The sequence below is a fragment of the Oncorhynchus masou genome, chromosome 28 (genome assembly GCF_036934945.1).
Source record: "Oncorhynchus masou masou isolate Uvic2021 chromosome 28, UVic_Omas_1.1, whole genome shotgun sequence".
NCBI lineage: Eukaryota > Metazoa > Chordata > Actinopteri > Salmoniformes > Salmonidae > Oncorhynchus > Oncorhynchus masou.
Window position 1 is genome coordinate 85,731,371 of NC_088239.1, and position 12,967 is coordinate 85,744,337.

The 12,967-nt window shown below is 46.5% G+C and overlaps 1 protein-coding gene across 1 annotated transcript in view; it reads right to left on the bottom strand.

Moving 5' to 3' along the window:
- The window catches only part of LOC135518438 (ribitol-5-phosphate transferase FKTN-like), a 32,648-nt gene extending 19,943 nt beyond the window's left edge, over nucleotides 1-12,705 (bottom strand). The window contains exons 1-6 of the mRNA XM_064943609.1: nucleotides 12,621-12,705; nucleotides 4,136-4,346; nucleotides 3,732-3,788; nucleotides 1,678-1,878; nucleotides 989-1,266; nucleotides 340-472 (exon numbers count right to left, since the gene is read on the bottom strand). Of these exons, the coding sequence (XP_064799681.1) occupies nucleotides 340-472; nucleotides 989-1,266; nucleotides 1,678-1,878; nucleotides 3,732-3,788; nucleotides 4,136-4,237 (771 nt within the window). The 5' untranslated portion in view covers nucleotides 4,238-4,346; nucleotides 12,621-12,705. The remainder of the gene's footprint in view (nucleotides 1-339; nucleotides 473-988; nucleotides 1,267-1,677; nucleotides 1,879-3,731; nucleotides 3,789-4,135; nucleotides 4,347-12,620) is intronic.
- Nucleotides 12,706-12,967: the final 262 nt, after the last annotated feature.

Genomic DNA, 12,967 nt, shown 5'->3' on the forward strand with positions numbered 1-12,967 from the left:
GGTATCGCGATGTCATTATGGGGTATCGCGATGTCATTATGGGGTATCGCGATGTCATTATGGGGTATCGCGATGTCATTATGGGGTATCGCGATGTCATTATGGGGCATCGCGATGTCATTATGGGGCATTGTGATGTCATTATGGGGCATTGTGATGTCATTATGGGGTATTGTGATGTCATTATGGGGTATTGTGATGTCATTATGGGGTATTGTGATGTCATTATGGGGTATTGTGCATAGATTGTCGAGGGGGGAAAAAACAATTTAATCAATTTTATAATAAGGCTGTAACGTGACAAAATGTTGTAAAATAGTGAGGCATGAAACCACAGACCTGGAAGAAGGAGCGTGCATCCCTGTATCTACACTCCAGAAAACGAGCCTGGGAATATTCAGTCAGGAATCCAGAGATGTTCCTGGGGACCCGGACATCCAGCCCGTCCAACGTGGTCAGTACCAGCTCTGGCCTGACGGGAGAGACAACACAGCTAAGTTCCTGGGGACCCGGACATCCAGCCCGTCCAACGTGGTCAGTACCAGCTCTGGCCTGACGGGAGAGACAACACAGCTAAGTTCCTGGGGACCCGGACATCCAGCCCGTCCAACGTGGTCAGTACCAGCTCTGGCCTGACGGGAGAGAGACAACCCAGCTACGTTTTCTTACAATCTCCAGCCTTCTGTGGTTACTGACAAATACTCAGCGTCTGAACGCAGTCTGATGCCGTTATAACGTATTGTCCGACGTTTGACCGTTTCCGATGTGGTTTCTGGACTAAGGAATGGGAGGTTTTACAGAAGAAGCAGGTACAGAGGAAAGAAGGGCTGGGATGTATTCACTAGAAACCAAACGAGACAAAACTGGGTCGGGACTAACTTTTACTTATCCAATAAGATACTATTGTTTCCGTTGCAAAAAGTACTGTTTCAAAAGGTTTTACTACGGTGTGCTACTATGTGAATACACACTCCTGGTGTCTACCTACCTGTCATAGGCTCCAGCGTTGCGGCCATAGTCCAGCCTTCTGAAGGGGGCGAACTTCCTGTCCATGTTTGGTTTGAGTCGCAGGGCGCCATGCCACAGGTAGTTCCCGCTGCGCTCGTACAGGACCACCACATGGACCACGTAACCTTGGAGACGGAACAGGAAGTGGAGGGGGATCTCGTTTCCTGATAGGTCGTCCATGCTGACCAATCGAGGGTCTTTCCCTCGCACCTCCAACAGTTCAAAGCCCTTCTCTTCAGCTGCTGCCACCAAACCAGCCTGATCACAACAGACAGATACCAGGGTCGTGGTCATTAGGCACCAGATGGAAGAAAAAGGACAGAAACTTGTCCAATAGTTCATTTTCCATTGAAAAACATCTAGTAATGAATAAAACCTAGGCTTCTGCTCAAATAACCAGTGGACAAGTCAGAGAAGTCAAACACATCACTACAATGACATTATCAACTACAATGAAAACAAAGCTCTGTAATGAAAACAAATCAAATGAGCACGTTATTAGACAAGCAATTCTACATCTAGCTCTATATCTGTACAGCTAGCTCTACAGCTAGCTCTACAGCTAGCTCTACAGCTAGCTCTACAGCTAGCTCTACAGCTCTACATCTGTACATCTAGCTCTACATCTAGCTCTTGTTATCTATAGCCGAGTGTCACTTAATTCCTTACGTCGTATTTCCAAAGGTTGTTGAGCAGAGCGAAGGTGAGGACGTCTCTGTTCGTGCAGAGGAAAGTACAGTGGGGTTCTTTAACCAGGCTGTCTCTCAGCAGCATAGAGTCCTGAGAGAGGAGGCCGAGGGAGGCTGTGTCCACCAGGAACACTGGCATGTTGTACTTATGGACCAGACCCATGAACTTCTTCACCACCTGCTGTATTAGTCCACAGGGTTCCGATTCAACAACAACAACAACAAACCCATTTCAACCTATGGCTCAGAGGACCGGAAATTAACAGCTTACTCAAACTATTCATCATTTCAACCCAACATAAATTGTATTCAAAGATTAGCGGAAAGTCATTCTGCATACAAGCATTTCGTTACACGCTACACTCACAATAACATCTGCTAACCCTTTGTACGTGACCAATACAATTTGATTTGATAATACAGTTGAAGTGGGAAGTTTACATACACTTAGGTTGGAGTCATTAAAACTTGTTTTTCAACCACTCCACAAATTTCTTGTTAATTAACAAACTATAGTTTTGTCAAGTCGGTTAGGACATCTACTTTGTGCATGACACAAGTAATTTTTCCAACAATTGTTTACAGACAGATTATTTCACTTATAAATCACTGTGTCACAATTCCAGTGGGTCAGAAGTTTACATACACTAAGTTGACTGTGCCTTTAAACAGCTTGGAACATTCCAGAAAATGATGTCATGGTTTTAGAAGCCTCTCATAGGCTCATTGACATCATGTGAGTCAATTGGAGGTTTACCTGTGGATGTATTTCAAGGTCTACCTTCAAGCTCAGTGCCTCTTTGCTTGACATCATGGGAAAATCAAAAGAAATCAGCCAAGACCTCGGATAAAAATTGTAGACTTCCACAAGTCTGGTTCATCTTTGGGAGCAATTTCCAAACACCTGAATGTACCACGTTCATCTGTACAAACAATAGTACGCAAGTATAAACACCATGGGACCACGCAGCCATCATACCGCTCAGGAAGGAGACGCGTTCTGTCTCCTAGAGATGAACGTACTTTGGTGAGAAAGGTGCAAATCAATCCCAGAACAACAGCAAAGGACCTTGTGACAATTCTGGAGGAAACAGGCACAAAAGTATCTATATCCACAGTAAAACGAGTCCAATAGACATAACCCTGAAAGGCCGCTCAGAAAGGAATAAGCCACTGCTCCAAAACCGCCATAGAAAAGCCAGTTGCAACTGCACATGGGGACAAAGATCGTACTTTTTGGAGAAATGTCCTCTGGTCTGATGAAACAAAAATAGAACTGTTTGGCCATAATGACCATCATTATGTTTGGAGGAAAAAGGGGGAGGCTTGCAAGCCGAAGAACACCATCCCAACCGTGAAGCACAGGGGTGGCAGCCTAATGTTGTGGGGGTGCTTTGCTGCAGGAGGGACTGGTGCACTTCACAAAATAGATGGCATCATGAGGTAGTAAAATTATCTCAAGACATCAGTCAGGAAGTTAAAGCTTGGTCGCAAATGGGTCTTCCAAATGGACAATGACCCCAAGCATACTTCCAAAGTTGTGGCAAAATGGCTTAAGGACAACAAAGTCAAGGTATTGGAGTGGCCATCACAAAGCCCTGACCTCAATCCTATAGAAAATGTGTGGGCAGAACTGACAAAGCATGTGCAAGCAAGGAGGCCTACAAACCTGACTCAGTTACAGCAGCTCTGTCAGGAGGAATGGGCCAAAATGCACCCAACTTATTGTGGGATGCTACCCGAAATGTTTGACCCTTGAGTGTATGTAAACTTCTGACCCACTGGTAATGTGATGAAAGAAATTAAAGCTGAAATAAATAATTCTCTATACTATTATTCTGACATTTCACATTCATAAAATAAAATCGTGATCCTAACTGACCTAAGACTGGGAATTTTTACTAGGATTTAATGTCAGGAATTGTGGAAAAACTGGGTTTAAATGTATTTGGCTAAGGTGTATGTAAACTTCCGACTTCAACTGTGTTGTGTGGGGAAAACGGTCATGGACGAGAAGGCCGAGAAAGAGCTTACCCACTGAGTATCCTTTCCTGACAGATGAACTGTCCTTCCAAACATATGTGGTCCATTCTAGAACGAAATCAAACGTTAAAACATTGTGGTGCACACACACACACAGACACACTGTGGTGCACACACACTGTGATGCACACACACACACTGTGGTGCACACACACACACACACACTGTGGTGCGCACACACACACACACTGTGGTGCACACACACACACACTGTGGTGCACACACACACACACACACACACACACACACACACACACACACACACACACACACACACACACACACACACACACACACACACGTATATATGGAAAACAAAAAAATAGGCCAGCCAGTGGGTCAATATCCAATGCATAGATTTTACAGCAAATGTATGGTTGTCAAGTTCAACTCACCTGAGAGACATGCTGTCTGTAGTGATAGAGCTGGAATAGGAGGAAAACAGAGCTGGTAGCGATGAGGAGGGCCAGAACCACTGTTTTGTTGAAGCGAAGCATCAGTCCTCCTTAGTTACTCTGGCACAGCAGAGCCAAAGATGTCATCTGTGGTAGAGTGGTAGTAGTGTTGAGGTGGCCCTCTAACCCTGTTCATCAGATGGCAGGGATACTGAGAGAGAGAGATAGAAAGAGAGAGTGAGAGAGACAGAGCAGCAAGATTTGTGACCTGTTGCCACGTGAAAAGGGCAACCAGTGAAGAACACACACCATTGTAAATACAACCCATATATATGCTTATTTTTTTTCTCTTGTGTCCTTTACCATTTGTACATTGTTAAAACACTGTGTATATATATTATATATATATAATATATATAATATATATATACCATTTGTAATGTCTTTATTGTTTTGAAACTTCTGTATGTGTGATGTTTACTGTTAATTTTTATTTTTTATTTCACTTTATATATTCACTTGATATATTATCTACCTCACTTGCTTTGGCAATGTTAACACATGTTTCCCATGCCAATAAAGCCCTTGAATTGAATTGAGAGAGAGATAGAGAGAGACAGAGAGAGTGAGATAGAGAAAGAGATGCTCACTACAGTGGACAACTGGCGAGATCACCACCTTTTGTAGGCTTGCAGATCAATTTAAAAAAAAACGGTAGAAAAAAAAACTATAGGCCTTTTATTTGTTTTAGAAACTCTGTCAGGGTCTCAACTTACTGTTGACAGTTAGAATAGTATAATACACAAGGTGCAATTTTGAAATTTGGCTACGCATCACAACAGCAGTTTTTCTCTTATGTCAAAACTTCACTTTGGGTCCCAAAAGGCAAAGTCTGACTACATGTGTGGGTATGATGGTGGGTATGAATGTGGGTATGAATGTGGGTATGAATGTGGGTATGAATGTGGGTATGATGGTGGATATGATTGTGGGTATGATGGTGGGTATGAATGTGGGTATGAATGTGGGTATGATGGTGGATATGAATGTGGGTATGAATGTGGGTATGATGGTGGATATGATGGTGGATATGATGGTGGGTATGATGGTGGATATGATGGTGGATATGAATGTGGATATGAATGTGGATATGATGGTGGGTATGAATGTGGGTATGAATGTGGGTATGAATGTGGGTATGATGGTGGATATGAATGTGGGTATGATGGTGGATATGATGGTGGATATGATGGTGGATATGATGGTGGGTATGAATGTGGGTATGATGGTGGGTATGAATGTGGATATGAATGTGGGTATGATGGTGGATATGAATGTGGGTATGAATGTGGGTATGATGGTGGGTATGAATGTGGGTATGATGGTGGGTAGTTTAGAGTGTGTAGACTTAGAGTGATTATCTTAATTTACCGAGGTTAGCTAGCCAGCTATTTGTCGTCCTTAACGTAGGAGATGCTGCTAGCTAGCTAGCTAGCCAACAGCTAGCCAACCTCTACCGAATTGAACTTCAACTACCCGGTCAACATTCCGCGTCGCTCCACAGGTAGTATCACATTTTCATTTCACTTCATTACAGTACAACGGTTTGATTTGTTTGATCGTAGCTAGACAGCTACATAGCCGTCTTTGTATCTAAGACAATTGTGTAGTCTAGAGCGATTTTCTAGGTTAGCTGGCCAGCTATTGTCGTTCTTTTAACGTAGCTAGCCAGCTAGCCCCGAATAGCAGCACTGTAGAAACTATTACAGTACAACGGTTTGATTTGTTTGATCGTAGCTAGCTAGCTACATAGCCGTCTTTGTATCTAAGACAATTGTGTAGCCTAGAGCGATTTTCTAGGTTAGCTAGCCAGCTATTGTCGTTCTTTTAAGGTAACGTAACGCAATCAACCTGATAGCTAGCCAGCTAGCCCCGAATAGCAGCACTGTAGAAACTATTACACTCGACGGAACGACTTGATTAGTGTAGTGTCAACATCGCAGCCACTACCAGCTAGCCTACTCCAGCAGTACTGTATCATTTCAATCATTTTAGTCAATAAGATTCTTGCTACGTAAGCTTAACTTTCTGAACATTCGAGACGTGTAGTCCACTTGTCATTCCAATCTCCTTTGCATTAGCGTAGCCTCTTCTGTAGCCTGTCAACTATGTGTCTATCTATCCCTGTTCTCTCTCTGCACAGACCATACAAACGCTCCACACCGCGTGGCCGCGGCCACCCTAATCTGGTGGTCCCAGCGCGCACGACCCACGTGGAGTTCCAGGTCTCCGGTAGCCTCTGGAACTGCCGATCTGCGGCCAACAAGGCAGAGTTCATCTCAGCCTATGCCTCCCTCCAGTCCCTCGACTTCTTGGCACTGACGGAAACATGGATCACCACAGACAACACTGCTACTCCTACTGCTCTCTCTTCGTCCACCCACGTGTTCTCGCACACCCCGAGAGCTTCTGGTCAGCGGGGTGGTGGCACCGGGATCCTCATCTCTCCCAAGTGGTCATTCTCTCTCTCTCCCCTTACCCATCTGTCTATCGCCTCCTTTGAATTCCATGCTGTCACAGTTACCAGCCCTTTCAAGCTTAACATCCTTATCATTTATCGCCCTCCAGGTTCCCTCGGAGAGTTCATCAATGAGCTTGATGCCTTGATAAGCTCCTTTCCTGAGGACGGCTCACCTCTCACAGTCCTGGGCGACTTTAACCTCCCCACGTCTACCTTTGACTCATTCCTCTCTGCCTCCTTCTTTCCACTCCTCTCCTCTTTTGACCTCACCCTCTCACCTTCCCCCTACTCACAAGGCAGGCAATACGCTCGACCTCATCTTTACTAGATGCTGTTCTTCCACTAACCTCATTGCAACTCCCCTCCAAGTCTCCGACCACTACCTTGTATCCTTTTCCCTCTCGCTCTCATCCAACACTTCCCACACTGCCCCTACTCGGATGGTATCGCGCCGTCCCAACCTTCGCTCTCTCTCCCCCGCTACTCTCTCCTCTTCCATCCTATCATCTCTTCCCTCTGCTCATACCTTCTCCAACCTATCTCCTGATTCTGCCTCCTCAACCCTCCTCTCTTCCCTTTCTGCATCCTTTGACTCTCTATGTCCCCTATCCTCCAGGCCGGCTCGGTCCTCCCCTCCCGCTCCGTGGCTCGATGACTCATTGCGAGCTCACAGAACAGAGCTACGGGCAGCCGAGCGGAAATGGAGGAAAACTCGCCTCCCTGCGGACCTGGCATCCTTTCACTCCCTCCTCTCTACATTTTCCTCCTCTGTCTCTGCTGCTAAAGCCACTTTCTACCACTCTAAATTCCAAGCATCTGCCTCTAACCCTAGGAAGCTAGGAAGCTCTTTGCCACCTTCTCCTCCCTCCTGAATCCTCCTCCCCCTCCCCCCCCTCCTCCCTCTCTGCAGATGACTTCGTCAACCATTTTGAAAAGAAGGTCGACGACATCCGATCCTCGTTTGCTAAGTCAAACGACACCGCTGGTTCTGCTCACACTGCCCTACCCTGTGCTCTGACCTCTTTCTCCCCTCTCTCTCCAGATGAAATCTCGCTTCTTGTGACGGCCGGCCGCCCAACAACCTGCCCGCTTGACCCTATCCCCTCCTCTCTTCTCCAGACCATTTCCGGAGACCTTCTCCCTTACCTCACCTCGCTCATCAACTCATCCCTGACCGCTGGCTACGTCCCTTCCGTCTTCAAGAGAGCGAGAGTTGCACCCCTTCTGAAAAAACCTACACTCGATCCCTCCGATGTCAACAACTACAGACCAGTATCCCTTCTTTCTTTTCTCTCCAAAACTCTTGAACGTGCCGTCCTTGGCCAGCTCTCCCGCTATCTCTCTCAGAACGACCTTCTTGATCCAAATCAGTCAGGTTTCAAGACTAGTCATTCAACTGAGACTGCTCTTCTCTGTATCACGGAGGCGCTCCGCACTGCTAAAGCTAACTCTCTCTCCTCTGCTCTCATCCTTCTAGACCTATCGGCTGCCTTCGATACTGTGAACCATCAGATCCTCCTCTCCACCCTCTCCGAGTTGGGCATCTCCGGCGGATTGCGTCCTACCTGACAGGTCGCTCCTACCAGGTGGCGTGGCGAGAATCTGTCTCCTCGCCACGCGCTCTCACCACTGGTGTCCCCCAGGGCTCTGTTCTAGGCCCTCTCCTATTCTCGCTATACACCAAGTCACTTGGCTCTGTCATAACCTCACATGGTCTCTCCTATCATTGCTATGCAGACGACACACAATTAATCTTCTCCTTTCCCCCTTCTGATGACCAGGTGGCGAATCGCATCTCTGCATGTCTGGCAGACATATCAGTGTGGATGACGGATCACCACCTCAAGCTGAACCTCGGCAAGACGGAGCTGCTCTTCCTCCCGGGGAAGGACTGCCCGTTCCATGATCTCGCCATCACGGTTGACAACTCCATTGTGTCCTCCTCCCAGAGCGCTAAGAACCTTGGCGTGATCCTACAACACCCTGTCGTTCTCAACCAACATCATGGCGGTGGCCCGTTCCTGTAGGTTCATGCTCTACAACATCCGCAGAGTACGACCCTGCCTCACACAGGAAGCGGCGCAGGTCCTAATCCAGGCACTTGTCATCTCCCGTCTGGATTACTGCAACTCGCTGTTGGCTGGGCTCCCTGCCTGTGCCATTAAACCCCTACAACTCATCCAGAACGCCGCAGCCCGTCTGGTGTCCAACCTTCCCAAGTTCTCTCACGTCACCCCGCTCCTCCGCTCTCTCCACTGGCTTCCAGTTGAAGCTCGCATCCGCTACAAGACCATGGTGCTTGCCTACGGAGCTGTGAGGGGAACGGCACCGCAGTACCTCCAGGCTCTGATCAGGCCCTACACCCAAGCAAGGGCACTGCGTTCATCCACCTCTGGCCTGCTCGCCTCCCTACCATTGAGGAAGTACAGTTCCCGCTCAGCCCAGTCAAAACTGTTCCCTGCTCTGGCCCCCCAATGGTGGAACAAACTCCCTCACGACGCCAGGACAGCGGAGTCAATCACCACCTTCCGGAGACACCTGAAACCCCACCTCTTCAAGGAATACCTAGGATAGGATAAGTAATCCTTCTCACCCCCCCCCTTAATGATTTAGATGCACTATTGTAAAGTGGCTGTTCCACTGGATGTCAGAAGGTGAATTCACCAATTTGTAAGTCGCTCTGGATAAGAGCGTCTGCTAAATGACTTAAATGTAATGTAAATGTATGATGGTGGGTATGATGGTGGGTATGATGGTGGGTATGATGGTGGGTATGAATGTGGGTATGATGGTGGGTATGATGGTGGATATGATGGTGGATATGATGGTGGATATGATGGTGGATATGATGGTGGGTATGAATGTGGATATGATGGTGGGTATGAATGTGGATATGATGGTGGGTATGAATGTGGGTATGATGGTGGGTATGAATGTGGATATGAATGTGGGTATGATGGTGGGTATGAATGTGGGTATGAATGTGGGTATGATGGTGGGTATGATGGTGGGTATGAATGTGGGTATGAATGTGGGTATGAATGTGGGTATGAATGTGGGTATGAATGTGGGTATGATGGTGGGTATGCTAACTTGCGAGCCTGCTAACCTGCGGAACCCTCATGATGAGTTCAGATTTGATCGCTGGCCCCCACCACCATCAAAGTTTACCATCCCAGGTATAGGTACTGTATAGTCTCCATCCGTAATGGGTCTGCGAGCAAACGACCACCCCTCATCACTGTCAAACGCTCCCTAAAACACTTCTGCGAGCAGGCCTTTCTAATCGACCTGGCCCAGGTATCCTGGAACGACATTGACCTCATCCCGACAGTAGAGGATGCTTGGTTATTCTTTAAAAGTGCCTTCCTCACCATCTTAAATCAGCATGCCCCATTCAAAAAGATGTAGAACCAGGAACAGATATAGCCCTTGGTTCTCTCCAGACCTGACTGCTCGTGACCAGCACAAAAACATCCTGTGGCGTTCTGCATTAGCATCGAATAGCCCCCGTGATATGCAACTTTTCAGGGAAGATAGGAACCAACATACACAGGCAGTTAGGAAAGCTAAGGCTAACTTTTTCAAGCAGAAATTTGCATCCTGTAGCACTAACTCCAAAAAGTTCTGGGACACTGTAAAGTCCATGGAGAATAAGAGCACCTCCTCCCAGCTGCCCACTGCACTGAGGCTAGGAAACACTGTCACCACTGATAAATCCACAATAATTGAGAATTTCAATAAGCATTTTTGTACGGCTGGCCATGCTTTCCACCTGGCCAACCCTACCCTGGTCAACTGCCTGGCACCCTCCACAGCAACCCGCCTAAGCCCCCACCATTTCTCCCTCACCCAAATCCAGACAGCAGATGTTCTGAGAGCTGCATAACCTGGACCCATACAAATCAGCTGGGCTAGACAATCTGGACCCTCTCCTTCTAAAATTATCTGCCGAAATTGTTACCACCCCTATTACTAGCCTGTTCAACATCTCTTTCGTATCGTCTGAGATTCCCAAAGATTGGAAAGCTGACGTGGTCATCCCCCTCTTCAAAGGGGGAGACACTCTAGACCCAAACCGCTACAGACCTATATCCATCCTACATCTCTAAGGACTTTGAAAGCCAAGTTGACAAACAGATTACTGACCATTTTGAATCACATTGTACCTTCTCCGCTATGCAATCTGGTTTCCGAGCTGGTCATGGGTGCACCTCAGCCACGCTCAAGGTCCTAAACGATATCATAACCTCCATCGATAAGAAACATTACTGTGCAGCCGCATTCATCGACCTGTCCAAGGCTTTCGACTCTGTCAATCACAACATCCTCATCGGCAGACTCGACAGCCTTGGTTTCTCAATTGATTGCCTCACCTGGTTCACCAATTACTTCTCTGATAGAGTTCAGTGTGTCAAATCGGAGGGCCTGTTGTCCGGACTGGCAGTCTCTATGGGGGTGCCACAGGGTTCAATTTTTGGGCCGACTCTCTTTTCTGTATACATCAATGATGTCGCTCTTGCTGCTGGTGATTCTCTGATCCACCTCTACGCAAATGACACCATTCTGTATACTTCTGGCCCTTCTTTGGACACTGTGTTAACAAACATCCAGACAAGCTTCAATGCCATACAACTCTCCTTCCGTGGCCTCCAATTGCTCTTAAACACAAATAAAACTAACACTAGCAACAAAGCTTCCTTCACTCATGCTGCCAAACATACCCTCGTAAAACTGACCATCCTACCGATCCTTGACTTCGGCGATGTCATCTATAAAATAGCCTCCAACACTCTACTCAGCAAACTGGATGTAGTCTATCACAGTGCCATCCGTTTTGTCACCAAAGCCCCATATACTACCCACCACTGCGACCTGCATGCTCTCTGCATGCTCTCGTTGGATGGCCCTCGCTTCATACTCATCGCTAAACCCACTGGCTACAGGTTATCTACAAGACTCTGCTAGGTAAAGCCCCTCCCTATCTCAACTCACTGGTCACCATAGCAGCATCCACTTGTAGCACACGCTCCAGCAGGTATATCTCACTGGTCACTCCCAAAGCCAATTCCTCTTCTGGTCGCCTTTCCTTCCAGTTCTCTGCTGCCACTGACTAGAACGAACTGCAAAAATCACTGAAGTTCGAGATTCCCATCTCCCTCACTAGCTTTAAGAACCAGCTGTCAGAGCAGCACCTCACTGCACCTGTTCATTGCCCATCTGTATATGTAGCCGATGTGAAATGGCTAGCTTGTTAGCGGTGGTGCGCGCTAGTGGCGTTTTGGGTAACGATGCTTCGAGGGTGACTGTTGACGTGTGTAGAGCGTCCCTGGTTCGCGCCCAGGTCAGGGCGAGGAGACGGTCGTAAAGTCTATACTGTTACATATACAGCCCATCTATCTACCTCATCCCCATACTGTATTTATTTATTTTGCTCCTTTTGCACCACAGTATCTCTATTTGCACATCTACCATTCCAGTGTTTAATTACCATATTGTAATTACTTCGCCACCATGGCCTATTTATTGCCTTAACTCCCTTATTTGCACTCACTGTATATAGACTTTGTTTTCTACTGTATTATTGACTGTATGTTTGTTTATTCCATGTGCAACTCTTGTGTTTTTCGTGTCGAACTGCTATGCTTTATCAGTTGCAATTGAAAACTTGTTCTCAACTTGTTTACCTGGTTAAATAAAGGTAAAATAAAATATCTAACGTTACTCTTCAGCAAAAAAATATAGCACTGCTTTTCATGTTGGCACACATGTCACTTTGAAGTAGCTACATTTAGTATAACCGAGAAGATATTACAGTACTCGGGCATCAATAACGGTACGATGCTACCGGTGCGGTGGGCCCAGCAAACAAGGTTATATTCTGATAGACCGAGGTTGAAAAAGCCAGCTAACTGGATAATGATGGTCCAAGATGTAACATTACTGAATTACATGTTAACTTACCAAAGCCAGTTTAGTCTCTGTGTAGCTTCAACATCCGAAAAAATAAAAATAAAACCTAAACAAACTACTGACTTCTTCCGGGACAGTGATGTTGTTCAGCATCAGGAAACATCTAGTCACATCGCCTCCTGCTGGGCTGGAGTACACGCTGTATTCTGAGAGTATGACCAAATATATTTAACTAACCCCTATGTCTGTTTTATGACATTCTATGACAGTGTGAAGGAAAACAGCAAGGTGACTGACTCATATGTCCCACATGACAATAAACAGTCATTCAATAAACAGCCACACAATAATTGAGCTAAACTCTGAAATCCATGTCAGCTGGTGCAAGCATTTTATTG